The 25,876-nt window shown below is 43.1% G+C and overlaps 1 protein-coding gene across 4 annotated transcripts in view; it reads right to left on the reverse strand.

Annotated features, from left to right (window-relative positions):
* The window catches only part of CEP170 (centrosomal protein 170), a 149,042-nt gene that overhangs the window by 72,673 nt on the left and 50,493 nt on the right, over nt 1–25,876 (reverse strand). For all 4 annotated transcript variants that reach the window (XM_088448981.1, XM_088448980.1, XM_088448978.1 and 1 more), the window contains exons 8-10: nt 5,909–6,373; nt 4,244–4,854; nt 1,159–1,285 (exon numbers count right to left, since the gene is read on the reverse strand). In XM_088448981.1, the coding sequence (XP_088305107.1) occupies nt 1,159–1,285; nt 4,244–4,854; nt 5,909–6,373 (1,203 nt within the window). The remainder of the gene's footprint in view (nt 1–1,158; nt 1,286–4,243; nt 4,855–5,908; nt 6,374–25,876) is intronic.

A 25,876-nucleotide genomic window follows, 5' to 3' on the forward strand; every position in this document is an offset into this window, starting at 1 on the left:
CAAAAAAGATGAGGATGCCGTCTGCTGAGTTATGTGACATCACTGGCCCTGATCTGGTGTATGAAATGACATCATCACACACTGTATTTCTGTGCAGCAAGTTTGCAAATCAGTCGGTCACACTCTGCCTTTTTAGTTAGAGAAGCACCTCCTGTCTAACACAGCAACATGATACAGAAGAGTGAAAGATTAGGATGATCATATTTAATCAACTAGAAACAAATACTTTTATTTCTTAATTGTTAATGGTGGCTTTACTTGCTCTTAAATCATGTAATGCAGAGATGTTAATCAAAGATACATTGTGTTCACAATATAGCCATGTACATAAGCGATTACAGAATTAGAGTTCAATCGAGTCAATGGAGTCCACTGAAGCAGGGGCAATAATGGGTTATCAGACCTTCATTATTTAATTTTGCCTTGAGTATATTTTTCCCTATAAACAAGTTTGCTTTCCATCTTCCTGAAAGTCAGCATTCTGCATTGATTGTGAGATTTAATGCTATAACCTTCCTTATGAAGTACATAATATTGTAAAACACATGAGGATGGCTATAATTGCCTACTTAAATGTAAGTTCAATAGCTTTCTTTTTATCTATAGGCGATTATCACCTTGAAAACTGAAATGGGTACATAAAAAGACTAACATTTCTTTCCTACGATGTGGTATAAAATACAAAAGGCCTAGTTGGGAGTGGAACACAAGCCAGCCCTTATCTAGATGTTACACTCTGTATCTGAGAGGTAAGTGCATTTAACTGCAATTTAATGGTGTGTTGGGCATACATGCTAGTGTAGGGACTTGCAGAGAATTGGGGTTCATTGATGACGGGCTGCAAGCTTTAATGTTGGATCAAAATGTGCACAGATTCCCCATACTTTTGTTAGCTGTGATCTCAAAATTCTTTCTGTTTGGTATAAAACAGATCTGCATCAGTTTGCTGTATTGTTCATCAATATCAAATGGCAATGAATGCAAACTTTCCGACTAATATTTTGATAAAAATGCCTAGAAATCAATTCCCAAGAAAGTCACTTTATGAAACCATACTTAAATATAGATTACACATAAAGTGACCCTATAATAAAGTATAACAATAATAATAATAATACAATCATAGGCAGAAAAACAAATCCATGTTGATAAAATTACCATTTTTAACAGAAGTCAGCATACTGGATTCAGTCTTCCCATTATCTTGGTCATGTCCCACGTGATTCGAAGCCAGACTTGCCCACTGCGAAACCCAAAGTTTTTTGCCAGGTGTGGTAGCAACATCCTGGAATAAGAACATTTGACAAATACATTAACAGTAAATTGAAATGATCACTATCACCAAAATAGTAAAAAAAAAAAAAAAAAATCCTCAACATAACTTCTATTATTCAAAGGGATTGTGCGCTTCTGGACAACACCCAACCCCCTTATTGACATTCCCATCCTTGTGTAGTACATGGAAGGTTCCTTAAGCTGGAAATAATCAGGAGATACACTGCTCTGTAAGCTCACGGTCCATGCTGCCCCCTGCAGTAGCACTCAATAAAGCTTTAGTCAGTGCTACTGAGGAGGGCTACATGGAGTCACTCCTTGAGTGATCCAGCACCCAGTGTTAAGTAACAGGTGAGGAGTTCTGTACGAGGTGAACCACATGGAGGTATGGAGAGGTCAACTACTAAGGAGTTTGGACAACACAAATATTTTTTCCTGCATATGGATGTATATGGGTTTCTTGAATTGAGCTTTATATGTGATAGGTACTTATGGCTGTTTATATCTCCACCTGTGTTTTGATCCATAGTTCCCTAAAGCAAAATGACATTTAAGAAATTGATGTAGTATAATTTTATTAAGTCAATTTATGTTGTTCTTTCACAAAGCTGCAATACAGTGCATTGCAATAGGGGGCATTCAGTACTAGTGAAGAGGGCACACTTATTAATTCCTTCTTTTCATTTTATTTTTCAGTATTAGTCTCATTCAGTTTATATAGTTTCAATTTTTACCCTCAACACTGCTGGCAGTACATTAACTGAGCAATTAGGATAAATTAAGAGTTCAATAAGCGGTCACCTTTCCGTTTCTCTCGCTCATAGCCTAATGCTGCCGGGGATCAAATCTTCACGTCTCGCTACTCTTCACTGTTAATCGCAGGGCTGTAATTTAGTCAACGGCAAATAAAAAGCTCATTCTAAAACTTATGTTCCCTGAACCTGAACAATTTAATTCGGACCATCCATAGGTATCTAGTCATTTTCAGTATGTCGACATGTTTGAAATGTGGACAGCGAACATGTCACTCTATATTAACAATGTCGACATGGACATAATGTCAACATGCTCATTTTGTCAACACTGTAAAGTAATGCGGGCCTTACATCGATGACCCGATTCCCCGTTCAGTCGATCCGATCTGCCAGTCATCAGTCGGCAGATTGGGGAGATTCAACGTTAAAAATCTGACCATTTTCAGGTCAGGACCAGGAAATCAAGATTTTTTTACATATTGAATATCCCCGAATTCCACGACCTCGCCGTTAGGCTTGGGTCTCTACCACTAGAAAAATGTTATATCGCCCGACATGAACAATGCCTACATTATGGCCATTTTTAATTAATTTCCATGTCGACATTCTGAATGTTGACATAACATACCACAGCCCCATCCGTACTATTACCAGGCGTAGACTTTGGATGACAGCTGTTCTGAGTGGAACCTGGCAGGAAGAATCGTATACCAAGAACCCAGGGGAAGATTCAACAGCTACAAAATGATGCACATCTCATCTTGGCACTGATGCATAATCGGAACCATTATGAAGATAGATAAATATATGTCTCAGCTTTGTAAACTTGTCACGCAACAGGGCTTACTAGGTTTACTTGGCACCCAATATGGCGCAGAATACTTTTATTCAATATTAAATGTGGCCAAGCATACTAGGGGGTATATTTAATATGCTGCGGACTTCCCAATGTTTCAAAGTAGTAGTCATTTAAAAGGCAGAACCAGGTTGATTTAGTCTTTGTAATGACTGCCACTGTTAAACATCGGGCAGTCTTGCAGGGGACTCGCTGATGCTTGAAGTCCGCAGTCTATTACATTTACCCCTTAGAGATAGAACCAGATAAAGCAGTATACTATATATGTAGCGTTCCCGCTAGGCTGTTTTAGCGGGGCGCGGCGCCCTGCCCTCCTTCTGGAGGGCAAAAAGCGCCCTGCCCTCACAGCCTGCGGGTGTCGTCTTCACCCGCGGGTCGCAGTGTCCCCCGGGTGGAGAAATGTGCGGTGACACGGTCACCGCCGGAGAATAGACGCTGGGCGCATGCGCCCGGCATCTATTTTCACTGTCTGCAGCGCTTGGGGGCTGCCCGGCGTGTCCGTAAGTGCGGGCACGCCCCCAAGAATGACGAAAAGGGGATGCGTCTTATACACACGCCCCCTTTTTCATGGCCACACCCCTTTTTCGGGCCTGCCGCCGGAGCTAGAGTGAACTCTATATATGGGACCAGATACGGTTCAGCTTATTGCAATAGGCATCAGACAGTGTGAATCAGGCGTCTGATACAGTGTTAAGCACACCTCTATATTAAATAGTGTTATTAAAGCTACCTTATTCACCATGGGTGTAGTAGGTATTACCGCCGGACGCAGGGCCGGCGGTTCAAATCCCGACAGCGGCAGCCCGGCAAGGGAGAAAATCCCGATCATCCCTAAGGTAAGTATCGCTAATCTAATTCCCCCCCCCTATCCCTCCCTTAGGGGTGCCTAACCCTAACCTCCCTCCAAGTGCCTAAACCTAATCCCACCTTCCCCGTAGCCTAAACCTAAGTCCCCCAGGGGTGCCTATCCCTAACCCCCCCTTCCCCTAGCCTAAACCTAACCCTCCATGGGGGGGGGTGCCTAACCCTAAGTCCCACCGGGAGCTCTAAACCTAACCTGTCATTAGTACCACGCTGGAATTAGAAAGTCTGGAAGCCGGCGGTCGGCATTTAGACCGTCGGCTTCCAAACTACATCCCTTTACCATCTATTTGCCACACAATACAATGTGATCAGCAGAAAATTTTACAAACAGACTTTTCCAACCATGTTTTCCTGAAGCAGTTCTGTAACAGACGCCATCATCTGAAAAGCTAGGAAAGAATGAATTGTACCAACACTGTTGAACAAAATCTTAAGTATCACTTTTTTACTATTAAAATCTAGTTGTCAATCCCAGTTTTTATGTTTGAACTACCTTTGCATCTGGCGGGCTAACCTCCTCTTTGGCATTTGTTTTTTCATCAAGCTGACTATCATTATAATCTTTTTCCACAGGTGACAAGTCAGAGTTGTGACTTGTTACTCGCTTATTTGTTGGCCGATGTCCAAGACTTCCCGAACTTCTCAATAAAACATTTTGTGAAAATAATAAAGATGTGCAAGGTTCTTCAGATTTCTGTTTTAGCAGCAATTTTGCGTGCTGCGTGCTATGAATTACCCTGTGAGATGAGGAACCAGATTGCAGACCTAATAATAAACCTTTTGGATCAGCAGAAGCAGCTTTTACTTTCTCTATCCTTGACTGTGGAATAGGATACGGTGCTTCTGGGCCTGTGGCGCTAGCGTTTAGAGAGAAAGAATATGAACGCCTCTTTCTTGGATGGTCTTCATCAAAAAACTCTATTAGAAATGCAGTTTGACTTGCAGTGTCTTGTTGGTTTCCCACTGTTTGAATTTTCTGATCCAACTTTCTCTGCTCTACATTCCTCTGTCTTGCGTGATCTTGTAAGTTGTTCATTTTGTTTATACGCTTAAGAGATGCACTATTTTCATAGTCACTCTGAGTTCCATCTTCATGTTTGTTGCCTAAAAAGACAATTAAAATAAGTAAAAATAATATTGAGAGATACCAGTTGCAAAGGGTATTAATTCTTCACATCCAGAAAAAGAAAACCCCAGTATCAGTTTCAACAAATCACAATAGGAGGTGCTACCACTGACAAAGGCGTATCTTCCAATATCTTTGTTTTATTTTGCTGGTTTTAATATATGGTCCCAAGTATTAAAGAAGAAGAAATAAAGTTACGTTTTAAATTATTTTTTCTTTGTGCACCACAGAAGACAATTCCTTCCTTTTCCCTTATGCTATTTATGCCTCAGTGTAGACATCCACTTTGATGGGTTGGGACATATTAGATGAAAAATTGATTTGATATTCTTATTTCAAAAACCATAACACAGTAACACGTCTACCCTAAAGAGAGGAGTGGTTTATTAATAATAAAGGTAAAAACCTACCTAAATCACTTCCAGTATTAACCACATAGCTCCTACTTGACAGATGCGTCATGTATGTCTAGATAGATATATACAGTGTGTGTGTGTGTGTGTCTAATATATATATATATATATATATATATATATATATATTTTAGAGGTGTAATAACAAATGTCTGTGTGTCAAGATTGTGATGGAGCCTCTACATGCCATCAGAATGTCATATCCATCATGTCTGCTCCATCCCATTGTGCAACCAATGGAGCACAGCCCTAATTGCATATACAGCAAAAAAATATATATTTGCACAGATATAATATTTGCCAAACACATTTCTATTATTCACTCACATATGTAGTTCCAAAAGATGTCCCCTTGCCACTTAACTCACTAACAGCAGTTTTACGCTAGGATCACAAAGGCAAGTTTAGCAGAAATTGTTTCACTAGACTGCTTCACCTCTAAATGTACTGGCATTCTTTTGTAAATATGATCCTATCACAATAGCAACAAATACTCTGATGAAAGGATTTAAGAAAAAAGAAACTCTGCTCCAACCCCCACTACAAACAAGTAAACAAAGGTTTTTTCTTTTAGGTGAATGGGTTGTAAAACATGCAATATGGAGTTAAAGTGTACTACCTTGTAACCTCTTCAAGTATACAGGTACATCACTCTTAATACTTTTAGTGTCATCTTCAGTGGCTTCTTTCAACAAACGAGGTGGATTGTTTTGCGCCAACCAGTCAGCTACCTTACTCTCAGCAGCAATCATCTCCGCGTTTAACCCAGCAAGCTCCTTTTCGCCAGATAGAGGCTTTTTTCCTTTTTGACGGTGGTCCATAAATTTTGTTACATGATCTTTAATGGTTACTTTACCAGGAGAACTATCATCAAATTCAATTGTAAATGAGGCATGTCCTGCACCTGAACATTGCGGGTCCTGTGTGGGGATTTCATAAACTGCATTTTCTTCTGTTTCAGACTTTTGCTGCAGTTCTTTGTTGGGGATCTCAAAATAACTTGGCTCTCTGCCTAATGCACTCATTGCTTCTTCCTTCAAAGCTTTAATTTGCTCACCAAGTTTCTTGCCATATTTGCAGCAACCTGAAAAGGAAAGAAATAGTGTATCAATTTACATGATTTCCATGCCCATGCAACTGGTTTTACAAATCAACAATATACCAGCAATCAACTAATGGTTACTCATATTTAAATACTGTCTACACATTTCTCATTTTTAGTTATATTGCTTAATTAGTAAACTAAATGCATTTTTAAAAGAAAAAGTCTGAGAGCACGTTATTGTACTAGCTGGGAATAGCTGGAGACAATGCATAAAGGCGTACATACATATGCCAAGGACACAGGGCAAGGCCAGGGACCGTGTCATATTATGTGGGTCCATTCCTCAGAAACAAATAGTGGGAGGACCTTCAAATAAGCTTCAAAACTGTACTGCTGTTTATAAGAGATGCAAATAGCCAGAGTGGGAATACACCAAATGGCTAGTCAGAGACTACTCATAGAATATGGCACAGCAATTCTGCCAACAAAATAAAGAACACGATAGCTTCAAGATGTCAGTTCTATAGTAAATGTAGCATGTTACAGCCTCTATACGGTGAACATTTTTGTTATCTCCTTAACAATAGGAAACGGTTTCATATAGGTTTTTGTGCAACCTTATATATTTAAGCTTGGTCTGCTCATTATAGATTGTCAGACAAAGTACCTGTAGGTGTGGAACATCGCTGTTGATAAATGAGAATGCTAATCAAACCTTGTTACAATAAATAATCTTTGATAATGCTAAATTAAATATTTTTGTTGTACAGTTTGGAGATAGTGGTGATTCCACAAGACAAAATAACCTCATTCAACTACGCAGACTGTGATCAGCTATACTGAACAAAATCAGGTAACAGTTCTGAAATACTGAGGGGGGGAGGGTTAGGTTTAGGTCAGTTAGCGTTAGGTTTTTTTTTTGGGGTGGCTGGGAGGGGGGGGTTTAGGGTTTGGCACCCCTAGGTGGGAGGGTTAGGGTCAGGCACTACTGGGGGAGGGGGGGTGGGGTGTTAGGTTTAGGCACTAAGGGGGGGCGGGTTAGCGGGTTAGTCACGAAGGGGGGAGACTTAGGTTTAGGTTTAATTTTTTTGGTGCAAATTGCGTACAAGAAAGGTCTTACATGTCTTTGCCTCCTGCACTTAGGGTGGTGGAACAAACAAGGGGCATGCTAGTGTTGGCCAAATATGGTAAGTACTCCAACATCTGCATTTCATGCAGGCTATAAGAAAGAAACATATGAACCTGTCAAAAGACATATCACTTGTGGAGGTATCCAGTCAGAATATCGACACGGACAAAAGTTCGACAAGGAAAATGTGGACATTAACAAATGTCGACATGGTTAAAATATCAACATGTTCATTTAACATGTACACACCAGAATATGTACATTTTTGTGTTACTTTTAGGGGGTATAAGTATGATTTACAGCCTAATCCCGACAGCGGAAGCCCGGCAGGGGTGAAGATCCTGAAGCTAGAAAGTTAAGTACCAACTAACCTATTTTTACCCCCTAACCCTAAATTAAGGGTGCCTAACCCTAACCCTCCCCTGTTAGTGCCTAAACCTAACCCCCCCATCCCCACAGCCTAACCCTAAGTCTCCCGAGGGGGGGGGGGTGCCTAACCCCCCTTCCCCTAGCCTAACCCTTACCTCCCGGGGGGATGCCTAACCCTAAGTCTACCCCAGGAGCCACTAACCTAACCCCCCCCCCCAGCTGTCGCCCGGCTTACCTTCAATCCGTAAGCTGGGTGTCGGGCTCCCAGCGTAGGTCTAATGACAGGCGTCAGGATTTTCACCCCTGTCATTTGTACCTTGCCTGGTAGACAGTCGGGAAGTCGGCGGTCGTGATTTCGACCGTCAGCTTCCCGACTGCTTACCCTTTTAGGGTTAGGGCTACGCTTAGGCTGAAATATGCAAAAAACGGTATGTCGACATTATCAACTGTCAATATCTGTGAATGCCAACATATTGCTTGTTAGCCTAATGTTAATGTCAACATTCTGAATGTCGAATTAGCAGCTCTTCTGATTGCATATTGATTTCCCAATCTATTTTTATTATTTATCTTATATTTGAAATCAGTCCACGGCAGGAAAGCAAATTCCATTTGATTTTTTTTTTTTTAAGGGAAAGACAACGGATGTTTGTATTTATTAAGTATTTTTATGTAGCATTTGCGTCTGTATTTAAATGTATCTTACATGGTAATTGTGACTTTGGTATTACTAATAATGCTATTCAGTCACAGTCTTCTGGGGACCATACATCTACAATTTATTGCCCCAATTCCACGTTCTGCCGATGCCGGGGAATTTCAACATGTTGGAAAGCCTAGATTCACTTATACTGACAAAAAAATTATCAAGATCTGAACGTTGGGGATTTTAACATGCAGCTTTTCCCCAATTCGCCGATCATCGATGTCCATGGATTGGCATTTTTGATTGCAGATAGGATTGGACTGGCAAAACAAGGAATTGGGGCCGTAGATGTATGGGCCCCAATATGTATATGGCCCTTCATTATCACTATATTGTGTATGAATTTTATACAGTAACTACCATTACTTTAAAGCCACATCTCCAGGCCATTTACTACTGTTCACTCCAGTGTCAAACTGGCACATTAACTACTGTTCTCTACTAGTGCAAAACTGAGACATTTATAATCCTTGTAGAGCGTGCAAGCTGCTCAAAATGCGTCCAACTCTACAGGAGTCCCAGAGTCACCAGGTATCCATCAATGTTAACAAATCAGACAGGGTTCCACAGATGCAGAAGAATCCTACTGTATCTGCATGAAGCACAATGGGCCCAATTCATAGTTGGACAAAATGAAAACATTGATTCTGCGCATGCATCCCAATGGTTACCGCAGAGGGACGCAGATCGGAAATCCATGCAATTCTGATGGGTGTTCCTAGGCGATGGCGATCAGCAACGGGAGTGTCCATGTCAAGGACTGCATCGAAAAACGCAGTTTCACTGCCACTGGCGGCCATGTACCATCAGACATTCTGAGAAACCATAGCGTTGCTCTAATGTCCTATGGTGCAGTCAATGTCTGATCAACGTTGCGTCTATTTTCTTACATCTTCGGATTTGAGCCAAAGCCGGTAGGAGTCTTAGGGCCTCATTTATCAACGAGTCTATCACTCAAAACTAGTGATAAATTTCACTGTGGATGATAAATGGTGCTCCAGCCAATCAGCTCTTAACTGTCAACTATTAGAAAAATGACAGTTGGGAGCTGATTGGCTGGAGCACCATTTATCATAAAAAGTGAAATTTATCACTAGTTTTTGACTCGTTGATAAATGAGGCTGTAAGTAGGAAGCCTATCGTCTGCGGTTTTGGCATACATTTTCAGTAGCAGCTGCGACTCTTACTGCACCTCTCTACACCTCGGAATCAGGCCCAATGAGTGGAGTATAGGGAAGTGGCGTCATACATTTTAGTCACTATACACAGAGCGTTTAAAGAGCATTTTATTCTAAAATAAATGTTTTATACCATGAATGTCATGAAAAAATGTGTGTGCAGCCATTTCCCAGAAAAAGGAAGAATGGTACATCTCCATTTGTGAATGTGATTTATCATCATTTAGACATACTGCCCACCTGGCAAGTTTAAAGCATAAACCATGTGTATTTCACAGTGAGGGTTGCACTATAAAGAGGGTATTGAATTAATATGTCTCAATGGTATGGGATTGAAATGCCAGCGGCGGATGCCCGACAGGATCAAGGGCAGGTAAGTACCCCCAACCTCCCCTGTCCCCCCTAATCCTCCCTTAGTGGTACCTAACACTAACTTCCCCCCTAGTGCCTAACCCTAAGCTACCCCCGGGGGTGCCTAACCCTAACCCCCCCTCTCCGCTCCCTAAACCTAACCCTTCCGGGGGGGTGCCTACCCCTAAACTCTCCCTGGGGGTGCCTAACTGTAACCCCCCCTTTCTATTGGTGTCTAACCCTAATCTCCCCCCCCCCCAAACCTAACCCCCAACCTCGCTAGACTCCCTAATCCTAACCCTTCACCCCCCACCCCGACCCCGGCGGCCACCGCTAAGGACGTCCCGGACTTACCTTTGTTCAGTATAGTGTCCTCAGCATTGGGATTATGATAGGTGTCGGTATTTCGACACCTATCATAAATCCCTAGCCAGCATTCCAAATGTCGGGTGACCGGCTACATCCCGTTTCAATGTCCTTTTTTATTATTGTTATTCTATTTACAGAAACTACACATAGTAGTAAGCAGTAGTGGTGCTTTTAAACAAAGGGTGTTATAAAAATTGAGTATTTAGATATTTGTGAGTCAACTCAAAGTGTTCCAAATTTCTGCACTTTACAACTGGAAACAAACAGCCGATAAAATGGGGCTCTTAACATTTGTACTCATCTCCCACCTACATAATAAATCAGCAGTATATTTGCCTCATTGGCTCACATGCTGATAAGATGATGAATCTACTAATCAGCATCTGCAAACGCTTACTTTTCTCATGTAGGTGTTCAGTTTTTTAACATGTTATTTGACGTGTATTGTGCCTGTGTGTATACTTTGTCACATGTCAAAAAAATACATAAGCCTGTATTGCATGATTAACAGAAATCTTTCAGCTGCTGACTATTGGATAGAATTATATTATATATAATTACAATTAGCAGAATATACCCTGAAAACCGCAGTTTTTACGGGCACCCACAAATATTAAGTATCAATAGATTGTATGTATTGGGCACTGCATCTGCTATGACCCCCCATTTCTATCACAAAAGCAGCCCCAATAGATTTCAATGGTGGCTGCTACAATGTCTCATTTACCATTCAGGGACTAATTCAGATGGCCTCTCAATGAAAAGTATGCATCTGTAAGATAAACAAGTCACCGATATTGCATTAAGAAGAGACTGCTTGTCCCCGATTCAGATTATCCGTAACTTGATGCACTGTTTGTCTGTCTACTCTCAGTACCGCGGAACACCTCGGATCATTGGCTGAGAGATCAGAGGAGCCATCAGTCTGACCCCACACTCTCCTCTACCACTGCCCCGGGCCCCCCCTTAATCCGGCTCTGCAGGCATGACTGATACATCGATCTATTGTAGGGAAAAAAAACACAGTAGTGAAGAGGAAAAAAAAAAAAAAGAGAAGGACATGGTTGAGGAGAGAGAGAGGAGAGACTGGGAAAGAAGGGGAAAGATATATGAGGGAACAGGGGTAAAGAGATAGAGAGGTATGGAAATGGAGCGCCAAATAAAAGGATAGTACAGGAGGAGAGAGACACCCACACAGTGAGACATGAAAAATGAAAGGAAAGAACATTTTAAAACCCATAATTCATTATTTGTCTGCAATTCATTATTTGTTTTCTTTTTAAATTGCAGAGGAAGCTCCAAGCTTAGAGATAAAGCCTATTGCCCTAACAATTGCCATTCAATTAGACTGTACCTAAAAAAGGTCAGCTCTATGAATAAAATATCTCCTAAATCAAATAACATGTGTCATACTGTGAATTTAAGGGAAGGCCGTATGAAGCATTCTAAGAAAATTAAAGATTGTAACGAATACCCATCCCCATTCCGCTTTCCCACATCCTACTTAATTCGTCATTGGAATTAGAAGAATAATAAAGCCATTGATCTTTTAACAGTTCGAGTCTCATGTCCTATTTCATGGGTTTTCAGGCCACGTTTTTCAGCTACCATTAGCCAAGAGCAGAAAACGCTTAACAAAAGGTCTTACTTTTTTTCATAAGAGTGAATATAGCTGAATTTAATAGTATTTTATGTGCTGAATTGAAACATCATTTTAGAAGGTCTCTATCACGTAAGGATTTTGAGAAACACCCATTTAAAGTTTACAATATTACGTTTATCAATAATTCATACATAGTAAACCATTAACTTAAAATGTAGAGGTATATGATTTTCTGATGTATATTACCCCAGGAGCAGAATTATTTTTAAGGTTTTAAGGGTCCAACAATAGTCAGCAAGCATACTTGGACTCCACTTGACCTGATACCGCTTTTTCATTATGGAAATATCCTGGTGGAACCGTTCGCCATGTTCATCACTGACTGCTTCAAGATTTGCTGAGAAGAAATCCAGGTGTGAGTCCAAGAAATGTATTTCAAAGACATGTTACATACTGTGGTCTTGTAAGGTTTTAAAAGATTGTCCACTATTTCTTCGAATATGTCTGCTTTATGCTTCCCTAAGAAGTTGTGGCAAATACTCTTGAAAAACACCCATGCTGCTTTTTCAACCTGATTCAAGTGACCATGGAAGCTCTTATCTTGAATCATTTTACTTATTTGAGGTCCAACAAAGATTCCCTCTGTGATCTTTGCATCACTGATGCTCGGGAGTTTTTTTCTTAAGTATGTAAATCCAAGTCCACTTCGATCCATTGCTCTAATAAAGATCTTCATAAGATCAAGCTTCATATGAAGTGGAGGTAGATATACTTTTTCCGGATCAACAAGTGGTGTACTGACAACATTCTTCTTTCCTGGGGTTCATAATGTTCGCTTTGGCCACTGCTTCTGAGAATAATGATTTCTCCGGTCTCTGCTGTCCCACTCACAAAGAAACCAACAGTACTTTGTGAAACTAAGTTGAAGTCCAAGTAAAAGAGCAATGACTTTTAAGTCACCACAGACATTCCATTTGTATTCTTCATACTTGATTTTATCCAGTAGGAGTTTCATGCTCTCATATCTTTATTTCATATCAGCAGCATGAGCTAGTGGTACTGATGGAAACTTATTTCCATTGTGGAGAAGCACAGTTTTAAAGCTAACGTTAGAAGAATCCATAAATAAACGCCAATGCTCTGTTTTGTACTCGTGACCAAGTACTTCCATAAAAGAATTAACATCATTGAAGACCATCTTCAAGGGAAATTAAATCCTTAGTCACTATGCCAATATCCAAACACACATACCTTTGTTTCTTTGTGGAGGAAATTCCAGCAGTTCAATCTGGAGCCTAAAAGTTAAGCTTGCCTTTTAGGTTCAAATCTCAGACAACGTCATTGAGATCTCCTTGGGTAAGTAAATGTGGTTCAGAGGATGAACAGGGAGCTTTAATGGTTGAATCAAGCCTTACATGATCATCACTAGGCTCTACAAGCTCTATTTCTTGTATATCATCACTAAGTACGACATTTTCTGGAGGCTTTGGCACAGGCAATTCTTCACTATGTAGCACAGGCCTTATGGAAGATGGTAAATTAGGGTATTTGATCATTTGGTTCCTGACAAATCACTGGAACATCAAAATGAATGTACCGAGAACACTTTGACCAACCTGTGAGGAGTCTTACACAAGTGATACAACAAAAATGTGAGGCCCAATTTTCATCTTGGGCTCTGACCACCAACTGGAATGGTGACTTAGCAAGAAAGGTTTACTTGCTTATTCGTCACTCCTTTGACTCACCATGTAAAAAGTGCATCATCCAGCAGAATTGGACTCAACTGTTATTATTCTGTACCCTTCTTAACACCTACTAATCGTCCCAGAACAGTATAATTAAAGAAAACAATGGAATTTTACTAAATTTATATTTTAGGTTGGCCTTGCACTCATTCTATATATATATTGGCATGTGTAGGTCAGCTGCGAGACCTATAGGGGGTAACCAACCCCTACAGTGGATATAGCAAGAAAATAGAAAAGGTCAGCGCTAATATGAGTGTTCCCTATGTCTCAATAAAATCAAGGCACAGTCTGTACAGTATAATAGAGTTATTACGAAAATTTACGGGCTCTTGAAAATATCCTTTATTCAGGCAGCTCCATAACAAATGTTTCTCTTGAAATGTACATCCATGTGTTTGACTTTTGCTATTGTGGATCATCCCCCTTGCCTTCACTTTTTCGTCTTCTGTACCTTAACCTTTAACTGTTATTTCTTTTTGAAGATTTCAATGAAAATTATTGATGCTAATAAATGGTCTTCTCATACAGAGGAAATGTTATAACTATTGAGTAACACACATGAAGAGTGGAAGAAACTTGGGAACTAGGAGGTAAGAGTTATACAGATTAACCACGCACTAGGAAAGACATCTAAACTGTGTATGCGAGAAACTGATGGCGCATTGGATCCATGCGATATCTTACCTAATTATTTCATGACTACTGGGGTGTGTCAGTAAAGCTACATCATTGTGTGGTTAGGGGTTAATAAACATTGACAGTTATTATAGGGACATGATGTTAAAGAAAAATTCAATATATTCCAACCTGCTATTGATTTTAGTTTTATATTGTGATAATTGATAGTCTTTTTCAGATATATACCAACTGCTCAATGCCACACCACAAGCTTATACAGTCTCACAGACAGACACACAGTTGTGGCTTACTGCCAAATATGGTAAATTAATTTTGTTTTGTTTTTTCAACCAAGAGATTCTTCCGTCATATCCTGTCACATGCACAATAACAGTCTCTTTGTTCAAATTAACACACGTGCCCCATCACTGAGATATGCACTAGGATTTTAACTCTTATTTAACCAAAAGAATATTATGGATAAGCTTCTACCAATTTCATCTATTTTAAACAATTTACAAAAGAATAATTTCCAAAAGAAAATATCTATCTACAAAAGAATGTTCACCACTCTACATAACTAGGAGATTCCCTGCAGAATTTAGCTGTATTTGGGTAAACATCACGTGCCAATACCAAGGCATCTCAAATGGGGGAGACTTTAGTCACTGTAACAGTACCAATGATGTTTTAGAAAAGACCTTTCCGAGTCTCCATTTTTTTAAATGTGCAACAACCATGTACACTACCTCACAAACAAGCTGGCTACCATAAAATATATACCTGGTATTTGTTGGCTCTACAATTACCTATACCAGTGGTCTCCAAACCGTAGCTCGTGGTCTTAAATTTGGTAGCTCACCTAGCTGCAGTACTGCTGAGTCAACTAGCATGAAGTGACCTCTGACGTGCGCTCCCCCGTGGCGTCGACACCATGGGTGGAGCCATAGGGAAGCACGTCAGGTGATTGCCGCAGCCTCTATGGCTATCACCTAATGTGCTTCCACCCACGGCGTTTACACCACGGCGGAGCGTGTGACTCCAGTTCTGCCCTGCCGAAAAATCACACAGCAGCCCTGCCTATATGTTTTCCTCTTCTACCGCACTCACCTTCTTCGAGCCGGTAATTAATAGTGAAATACAACGATATCACTGTACTAATTAAATGCATTGTTGTTTTCTATTAAACTTTTTTTAATTTTCATTAAATGACCTTCAATTGTTCGGTTATTGGCCAGATTTTTTTTTTCTAAAATTTTAGTAGCTCTTCAGAAGGTTTAATTTTTCTCAAGTAGCTCACACCTCAATTAAGGTTGGCGACCACTGACCTATACCAATGCTAGACCATGGACCATGGCACCTGGAATTTTAGGAAGCCTTATTTTTAAAAGGACAGGCTGGTTGTCCTTTACCAATACAGGGTTTGATTCAGAGATGGATGCAATGGCAATATTTTCGCAGACAGAACGATCGTTTGCCATTGCACATGCGTGAGCACAGCACTGCGCATGTGCAGTGATTGCAATGCGATTAAGTTTGTACATATGAATAACTCGCAAAGTAAGTGACAGATTATCAGCGTTTGGGGTGGTAATGGAGGGTGGTTAGAAAAACGCAGGCTGCGTCGGAACGTTTAAACGCTGTTTCATTGGTGTGAATAATTATCCATTGCGTTTTCCTGTGCAGTATGAGAGCTCTCTGCATGTCAGGAGAGCTACAGTGTTTGCGGCTGGTCAGACTTGACTTGCATGCTGAGTGAGTGCCCGTTGTGCGTCGATGTTACCGATGTTTGCGCTGTTGCACGTCGTCGGACAGATATGAGAAGGCAACAGTGGGCATACCTACGCCTGGCTGTGCTTTGGAAGGCATTAGCATATTTTAGCCACTGTGATCCGCGAGAGAATGCAGTTGCGATTGCATTACCATCCTTCTCTGAATCAGGCCCATAGAGTGTAATATAGCAAAAGTGAAAACTTTGTTGGAAGAGCAAATTAGCAAGCTGCTTCCCTTATTCTGATGTTTCGTCATTTGGCCTTCAGTGCCACCATGGACCCAAGGATCAGTTAACTACAACAGGATACAGTGCTCAGGTTCAGAGCTCCAGTTCCTGTTTTTCACATTGTCTAACAATAATTATATTTATATAGTTCTTCCTTCCCCAGAACTTACTTAAATTGTAGAATAAAAACACATGATAAAAAGACACATTAAAGACTAAGGCCCGTATTCAATTTGGAGCGAAAAGTCCAAGGCCGGACTTTTCACCGTCATCGGAGGTTTTGCCGTCGAAAAGTTGTCCCCGCTTATCCCCGTATTCAATTCCAAATCAGTGAAAAAAGGACCCGTCGAAAACAAAATCGCAGAAAAGTCCTATCATTTTTGGGGAGATCAGTCTGATACCCCCCAAAAGATGCTCTGACATCGGGGTTCACTATGGGTACCCCCGAATAGCCCTGCAAAAGCTATTTGGGGTCTTTGAATGGTCTCAATAGGTGCTATTTAGCGTCTTTGGGACAGTGGTGAATAGCATTTAGCCATATTTTTGGGGGAAAATAAGTAGTCCCATCAAATTTGGGGTGAATAAAAATGGGTGCAAGCATATTTAAAAATTCTGCTAAAGTCAAGCATTAAAAAGTGCCAAAAACACACCTTCAGCACGCAACTGCAATAAAAAGTAAAACCCTCCCCCATACTTGTAGACATCCTCCCAAAGGCTATTTCGCTAGTTTTTGAAGTTGTACTCCCACTTTGAAATTTTTCGCCCACTTTTTCAAATTGCTTTTTTGGGGTGTCCTTTTTGTTTTTTTCTGCTTTTCTGACGCTGTGTTTTTTGATGCAGTTAGCGTCAAGGGGGTGTCCAAAGGGTGCAGGGTGGTTGCCGCAAGTTTGCACCTCAGGACAACAATTCTGCAATTTTTGTCGCCGGGTATTCATTAGCGAATCTTTTCCGCTGGTTACAAGGCACAAACTTTTCACACCGGTGAAAAGTCGGACAAATTGAATACGGGGATAACTCAAATCGCCGAAAATGACGTCATCGGCGAAAAAGTTTTGCCGAGAACGGCTTCTCTATCCAAATTGAATACAGCCCTGAGAGTACAAAAAAGAGGCCTAAGTATAATAGCTATTATGAAAATAAAGGTCGATAAATTAAATGCCTGAGTAAACATGTACGTTTTGATTCCGTTTTTGAAATCTACTGTGAGGCAGAACATTCCAAAGAGTAGGAGCCTCAAAGCTTAAAGCTCGGGGAACATATAAAGTATAAGACATTGGTATATGTTCAGAATGTCGACATTTGATTTTTATTCATTTTTTGTAACCAATATTAGGTTTAGGCTGTCTACTGCTGATATCCACAATGTCGAGTTTGACATGTCGAGCTCCTGTCCACGTCAACATAGTGAATGCTGACATTCAGAACACGTTGTCATTGCAGAGAATAGTTAACAGCAGCAAGCGGTAGATGATTAGATCATGGTAGCCACCTGATGTTTCACTGTCAGGCCACATTTAAGGGCAATACCAAGATTATGCTCTTCATCACAGTGATACTGCTTTTACACCTAAATCCTGGGTTTGACCCGAGATTTGGGGAACACAGGGCCTGATTCAGACCCGCTCGCAAGCGGGTCCATGTTGGCCCAGTGCGCATGCGCACAACGGAGGCGGCTCCGCCATGCGCACGCGCAAGACTCGGATAGCGACGGGCAAGCCGTCGCTCCGGGTCTCGCTACAAGGGGGGCGTGCTGTCGATGGAGAGTGACAGCACGCCCCCTTTCGTGGGTGTGCCGGGGGCGTGGCTGCCCAGACGGAGGCGTTCCCATGGGAATGCCTACCGTCTGGAGCCGGCCCCACTGACATCACAAGTGATGTCAGTGGGAGTGCTCTCGGCTCTGATAGAGCCGAAAGCACTCCAGGGCTTGCGGCAACGAGACCCTACCACGATGGTCTTGACTATCGCGACCATCTTCCTGGCCGCTTGCTATAGCTGTGGGTGGTCACCCACAGCTATACGAGCGGCCAGGAGGCCGCTCTAAAAATTAAGAAGGACGGCCCTGATTCAGAGCGAGCGCTCTGTCAGAGCGTCTGGCTCTGAATCAGGGCCACAGTTCCAAAACGGGTCAGACCTTTTCTACTGCAGCATTGATCCGGATTATTCCCGGATCCGCGCCATTCACACTGCACACGGGTGCAGTGGAACACTTCTCCCGTGCACCGAGAAACCCGGAAGTAAACAGGACCTGGGTCGAATGACCTGGGGTTCCCGTTTACACTGCAGAGTTTCATGGCTTGTTCCCATGTAAAACCCTGCAAGCTACCTGGGTTGGATTGCTGGGTCACTCGACCCAGGAATCCAACCCGGGCCCCTTTTACACCTAGCAGCAACCCGGGTTAACCCTGCAATAACCCGGGTTTTAGCCCTGGTGGAAAAGGGGTATTAGGCATCTCAGACCCCCGCTCCCCCCTGAATTTCAGCCCAGTTGGTTTGACACAGAGCTGTATTACCATTTCAGGGTTGCTCCCATCTTAGTACCTGGAGCATAAGACAGGTATAGATGAGTACAATGTGCATAGCAATGGTAATCTAGTACTTGATATTTTTGGATTTTACCCAGTAGTATAGTGAAGTCTGTCTTCAGGTCCTTAACTTCTGAAATGTATGCAGTTTAAATCTGTATTAATCACAACTAATTGAAATAAAAAAGTAGAGTTTTGATAGACTTACCTTTGTTAACTCTCTTTCTTCGAAGTCCATAGGGTCCACAAGGGAGACAATAGGGGACTAGGTGGTGGTTAGGAGGACTGAACACCAACAGTTAAAGCTTTTCTGTCCTTCCTCCCTATACCCCGCCCACAGCCTGAGGCAATTCAGTTTGATCAACAAGCCCAAGGCAAGAGCAAGATAGGAGAGAAGGGAGACTGGTACACTTAAGAATTACACTCTCACACAATAGAGAAGGAAACCGGTGACCAATAGAAGAAACCCATAGAAGCCAGGTGCGTCAGGGTAGGTGCCCTGTGGACCCTATAGACTTTGAAGACAGAGAGTTAACAAAGGTAAGTCTACCACAACTCAACTTTTCTTCTTCAGGAGAGACAATGGGAATGTCCCAAAGCAGTTGTTCAAGGGCGGGAATGCTCCAAAAGCATAGAATCTAAGAAAGGTGTGGACAGAAGACCACGTGGCCGCTGTGCATAGTTGCTCGGCAGACGCGCCACGGTGGGCTGCCCACGAGGGACCCATGGAGCGAGTCCTGTGAAATAATCATGCAAAGTCATCTGGCCAGAGTCTGTTTGTTAGCTGGCCAGCCCTTCTTGTGGAATCCATAAAGGACAAAGAGGGAATCCGTTTTCCTGATGGAATCAATTCGGACCACATAGATCCTCAGAGCACAGACCACATCTAAGGAGGCCTCACCTGCTGAGAGGTCTGGTGATTGGAAGGCCGGAACTACAATTTCCTCATTAATGTGGAAACGAGAGACCACCTTGAGAAGGAAGCCAGGGTGAGTTCGAAGAACAGCCCTGTCCTGATGAAAGATCAAAAATGGAGAGCGACAGGAGAGCGCCCCCAAATCTGACATCCTACGGGCAGATGCGATAGCCAGAAAAAAAAAAAAAAGAGAGTGTCTTCGCAGTGAGCCGACATCTACTGACTCCAGGGGTTCAAACTAAGGCTCCTGAAGTGCATGAAGAACCACTGACAGAGAAAAGATAAAAGGGAGGTCACCCTGAAGGAAGGTGTGAACATCCGGCAGTGGAGCAATTCTGCGCTGGAACCAGCAGGACAGAGCAAAGACGTGCACCTACAGAGAGGCCAGGCGGAGTCAGAGATCCAATTCAGCTTGAAGGAAGGCAAGGATCCGAAAAAACCCGAAAAACCTGAGGGTCATAGCTTCGGGTAGCACACCACTGGAAGTATGTATGCCACACCCGGTGATAGATCCGGGAGGAGGCCGGCTTACGCACTCTGAGCATGGTCTGGACCACGGTCCTTTGGACCTTATGAGGAATGTCTCAAGAGCCACACCGTCAAAGACAGACGGGCCAGGTCCGGATGTAGACAGGAACACCGAGACAACAGGTCCGGCCGTTCATGAAGTTGGAGAGGAGCGTCTATGGAGAGACTTTGAAGATCAGAGTACCAATGGCATCTGGGCCAAGCCAGAGCTACCAACAGAACCGTGCCCTTCTTGCTTGAATTTCCGAAGGATCCGAGGTAGAAGGGAGACTAGAGGGAAGAGGCACACAAAATTGAAGGTCCACTTCACTGAAAAGTTGTCCACGAAGACTGCTTCGGGGTCCCTTGACCTGGACCTGCACACTGGAAGCTTGTGGTTGTGTCGTGAGGCCATGAGGTCCACGTCCGGTAGACCCCATTTGTCTACCAGGAGCTGAAAGACCTCTGGGTGTAGAGGCCACTCCCCTGCGTGCACAACGTGACGGCTGAGGAAATCCGTTTCCCAAATGAGAATCCCAGAGATGAACACAGCGGAGATGGCCGGGAGATGAGGTTTAGCCAACTCGAGAATGCGTGCCACTTTGATTGAGGTAGGCCACAGCCGTGATGTTGTCGGCCTGTACTTGTACTGGCCTGCCCTGAAGAATGTCCTGAACCAGAGTGAGGGCTCTGTAGATGGCTCGGAGCTCCAGGACGTTGATTGGTAGGACCCTGGAAAAAGTGCTAGCCGGTCGCAGCGCCCTACCCGCGAAGGCTTGCTTCCCTGGTGAGGAGCACCCAACCCGGGATCCAGAAGGGGATGACCCTTGTTTAGGTGGGACATCTGTAACCACCAGGAGAGGGATAGATAAACTTCCGGAGAGAGGACCATCGTCTGGGATCTGAGCAGATGGGGCAGCCCATTCCACCTGGAGAGGATTAGGAGTTGTAGGGGCCTGAAGTGGCCCCTACTACACTTACACTTACACCTACCCCATTCTAGGTGCATGTGATGCAACTGAAATAGGCATCCTCTCGGCATACGCATTACTCAGAATATGGTGTTGCTTGGACTACAAGCTAACGACACTCCCATGAAACGGTTCTCTTCCATGCGAACGGTCAGTTGCCGCTCAGAAACAGCCATTTGACTGACAAAGAGACATGTCCTAGATCCGTCCGACATAGAATCGCCCGAAGATACGCAGAGATGCATATATTTTCTACAGCGCATGCGCAATTTGTTAAAACTCGCTAGATGCAGCTACATTTCGTCTTGCACGTCTAGGAATAATATGGCAGTCTAACAAGTCATACCATTTAAAAAATTAGAAATCCTACAGCATAAAATGAGAAGACCTCTATTTTTATTTGACACAAAAGGGCAGAGATCTGGGCATTACATCCCTCTCACTATCTCTGGAATAAGTAAGGTTTTGTGTAGCGTTGGGTGTCTTTATTTGGTAATCAGATGTGATCACCCTACAACATCTATAAGGAATACAGGGTAATATTGTTTGGTGATCACCAAGGGGCCATATAATTTGAAATAGGGGTCTATTCTCTTGCAAAGAGGAGACTGCCTATCTCTAGGTGCCAGGATGGGGATGTTCTATGTTTTTTTGTATACCAGATGCAGGACAAGCTCCTGCACCATTTGCAATCATCGCAGTCTTATCAATCATATGCGTCTTCTCCTCCCCAACTCACCACCGATACTAATTACCAGTGATGATTAGGCAAGTATTTTTTTTATTGTTTATATTAAAGACCATCTGCATTTTTAATGTATATGTAGAGGACAAGACACGCTCATCGTTTGCACTGAAGTGGTAAAGAGCCACAATAATAGCAATCTAACAATTGATTGTTTTGGTGGCCAGGGCATGCTCAATCATTTACAATGGAAAGAAAAACACAACCCAGTGCTGTTTGATTATATACAGGTTGAGTCTCCCATATCCAAAATGCTTGGGACCAGGGGTATTTTGGATAACGGAATATTCCGTATTTTGGAATAATTGCATATCATAATGAAATATCTTGGGAATGGGACCCCAATATACACACAGAATGTATATATGTGTTATATGCACCTTATACACATAGCCTGCAGCTCATTTTATACAATATTTTCAATAATTTTGTGGCTCAAGCAATGTTTGTGTACATACATGAAATAAATTTATGTTTAATTTACACCCTATACACACAACCTGAAGGTAATTTTATACCATATTTTTAATAATTTGTGCCTTAGACAAAGTTTGTGTACATTGAACCATCAAAAATCAAAAGGTTTTATTATCTCAGTCATGCCAAAATTATTCCGTAATTCGGAATATTCCGTATTTCGGAATATTTGGATATGGGAGACTCAACCTGTAATATGTATATGTATAAAATATATCCGAATAAAATTGAAAAATAAAGTGTCGTTTACAGTACTAACATAAAATTAGCAGCAGAACAATTCAACGTGCTTGTGGCAGCACATAAAAACACCTGGGTGCCAGGTGTGTCTGGAAATATAAAGGATGGAGAGCTCTGCGCTTTGTATTACCAGGAAGATTGATATGAATGAAACACAATTCACACAATATATAAAAAAATTTATAAATTTACCAAATAGATTGTTGTCCGGTCAATATAAAACAATTGCACAATTCATATATATATGTGTATAAAGAGAATATGTTAAATACAATATTCACTATGTAGAAAACAAAAAGAAAAAAATACAAATAAAGACAAATAAAGTTCAAATGCTGGAAGAGGTGAATCCAGAAAAAATATAAATAAAAAATATGAGAACTTACCTTTGTTATCTCTATTTCTACGAAGTCCATAGGGATCCACCGGATTCCTTGGGGTATAGGTGATGACGTTAGGCATCGGGCACCATACAGTTACGTTTTCAGCCTCCCAGGATGCATCATGGTCCCTCTCCTATACCCCGCCCCCGAGCCAAGGCATTTCAGTTACGTACCAAGCCATAGGCCGGAGGAGGAGAAGAAAGAGAGAGAAGAAAGATCTGGACACACACAAGAATCACATTCTCACCAGAGGGAGACGGAAAAACCGGTGACCAGAGTAAAAGCCATCTGCAGCACAGGTGCGACAGGGAGGGAGTCCTGTGGAACCCTATGGATTCGTAGAAATAGAGATAACAAAAGGTAAGTTCTTACCATATCTCATATTTTCTACATCAGGGTCCATAGGGTATCCACAGGATACCTTGGGGATGTCCCAAAGCAGTATCCTTTAAGGGTGGGGACGCTCTTGTGCTGAAAAGAGAATCCGCTGCCCGAAGGAAGCATCCTGAGAGGCAAAGGTGTCAAAAGCGTAATACCTCACCAAGGTATGGACAGAGGACCACGTGGCATCCTTGCAGATCTGAACTGCAGAGGCACCACGTCGAGCTGCCACGAAGGACCCACAGACCTAGTGGAATGAGCCCTCACAGAGGATGGAACCGGAAGGCCTTCATGAAGATAAGCTTCTGAAATTGCTATACGAATCCAACCTGCCAAAGTTTGCTTTGAAGCAGGCCAACCCTTTTTACGGAAGCCATAGAGGACAAACAAGGCGTCCGATTTCCTAAACGAAGAAGTGCGGTCAACATAAATCCTTAAGGCCCGCACAACATTCAAAGTGGCCTCACCCACTGAAAGATCAAGTGAATTAAAAGCCGGCACAACGATTTCATCGTTGATGTGGAAACTTGATACCACTTTAGGAAGGAATCCAGGACAAGTGCGAAGCACTGCCCTGTTCCTATGAAAAATCAGAAAAGGGGGTCTACAGGAGAGAGCCCCTAAGTCAGAAACACGTCGGGCCGAAGCATTGGCCAGAAGGAATATTGTTTTAGCTGTAAGCCATTTAAGGTCCACTGAGCCCAGTTGTTCAAACGGCGGTCCCTGGAGAGCTCTCAGGACCACAGCCAAATCCCAAGGAGCCACCGGTGGAACAAAAGGTGGCTGAATGCAAAGAACATCTTGCATAAAAGGTGCGCACATCAGGGAGCGCAGCAATCTTACGATGAAACCAGACTGACAAGGCAGACACCTGCACCTTCATGGAAACAAGATGAAGCCCATGGTCTAGGCCAGCCTGTAGGAAAGCCAACACTCTAGACAGGCGGAACACCCGAGGGGCATAACCTCTAGGTCAACACTACTGGAAGAACATATGCCACACACGATGGTAGACTCTTGCAGAGGATGGCTTCCGAGCTCTTAGCATTTGCACCACAGAGCTGGAAAACCCTCTGGACCTTAACATGGCCGTCTCAACAGCCACGCTGTCAAAGACAGCCGAGTCAGGTCCGGGTGAAGACAAGGACCCTGCGGCAGCAGGTCCGGCCGTAGTGGTAACCTCAGAGGAACGTCTACCGACAAACTTTGGAGGTCCAAGAACCAGTGCCGTCTGAGCCACTCGGGAGCTATCAACAGGAGCGTACCTCCTTCCTGTTTGAATTTCCGGATTACCTACAGAGCATCTACCAGAGACGCCTTTTCGTCTCTTGTTCGAGACCCATACACCGGCAACTTGTTGTGCCGGGACGCCATGAGGTCTATCTCTGGAAGACCCCACCTGTCCACCAGAAGTTGAAAGACGTCCTGGTGCAAAGACCATTCTCCCGGATGCACGTCCTGCCGGCTGAGAAAATCCGCTTCCCAGTTGAGGACTCCCGGGATGAACACCGCTGATATAGCCGGGAGATTGCGCTCCGCCCAGACCAGGATGCGGGACACTTCTGCGAGTGCTGCCCGACTTCGGGTTCCTCCTTGTCGATTTATGTAGGCCACGGTGGTGGCGTTGTCCGACTGGACCTGCACGGGTTGACCTTGAAGAACCTGATGTGCCTGCTGGAGAACATTGAACACCGCGCGGAGTTCCAAGATGTTTATTGGAAGCTCCGTCTCTGCCTGAGTCCACCTGCCCTGGAACAAGTGTGGACCCGTGACAGCTCCCCAGCCCCGGAGACTGGCGTCCGTTGTTAACAGGACCCAGTTCGCCACCCAAAATGGGCGACCCTTGTTGAGGTGGGTCGTCTGCAACCACCAGGCTAGAGACAGGCGAACCTCCGGAGTGAGCACCATCGTCTGGGACTTTAGACTCTGAGGCAGTCCATTCCATTTGGACAGGATCAATTGCTCCAGAGGTCTGGAGTGAAACTGGACATATTCCACCATGTCGAATACCGACACCATGGAGCCCAGTAACCGCATCGCCGAGTGCACAGACACTCGGTGACACTACAGACAACTGCGCACGCACCCTCAACTGCAAAGCAGAGATCTTTTCCTCTGTCACAAAGATCCGCTGCTGCCGGGAGTCCAACAAGGCCCCGAGGTGCAGGATCCTCTGAGACGGGGTCAGGGTGGACTTTTGCCAATTTATCAACCAGCCGTGACGCTGCAGTAGTGCAATTGTCAGTTCCAGATGGCTTAGAAGGAGCTCTGGAGACCCTGCCAACAACAGAGGGTCGTCCAGATATGGTAACAGTCGGACTCCCTGC

The sequence above is a fragment of the Taudactylus pleione genome, unplaced genomic scaffold (genome assembly GCF_031769625.1).
Source record: "Taudactylus pleione unplaced genomic scaffold, aTauple2 ptg000473l, whole genome shotgun sequence".
Classification (NCBI taxonomy): domain Eukaryota; kingdom Metazoa; phylum Chordata; class Amphibia; order Anura; family Myobatrachidae; genus Taudactylus; species Taudactylus pleione.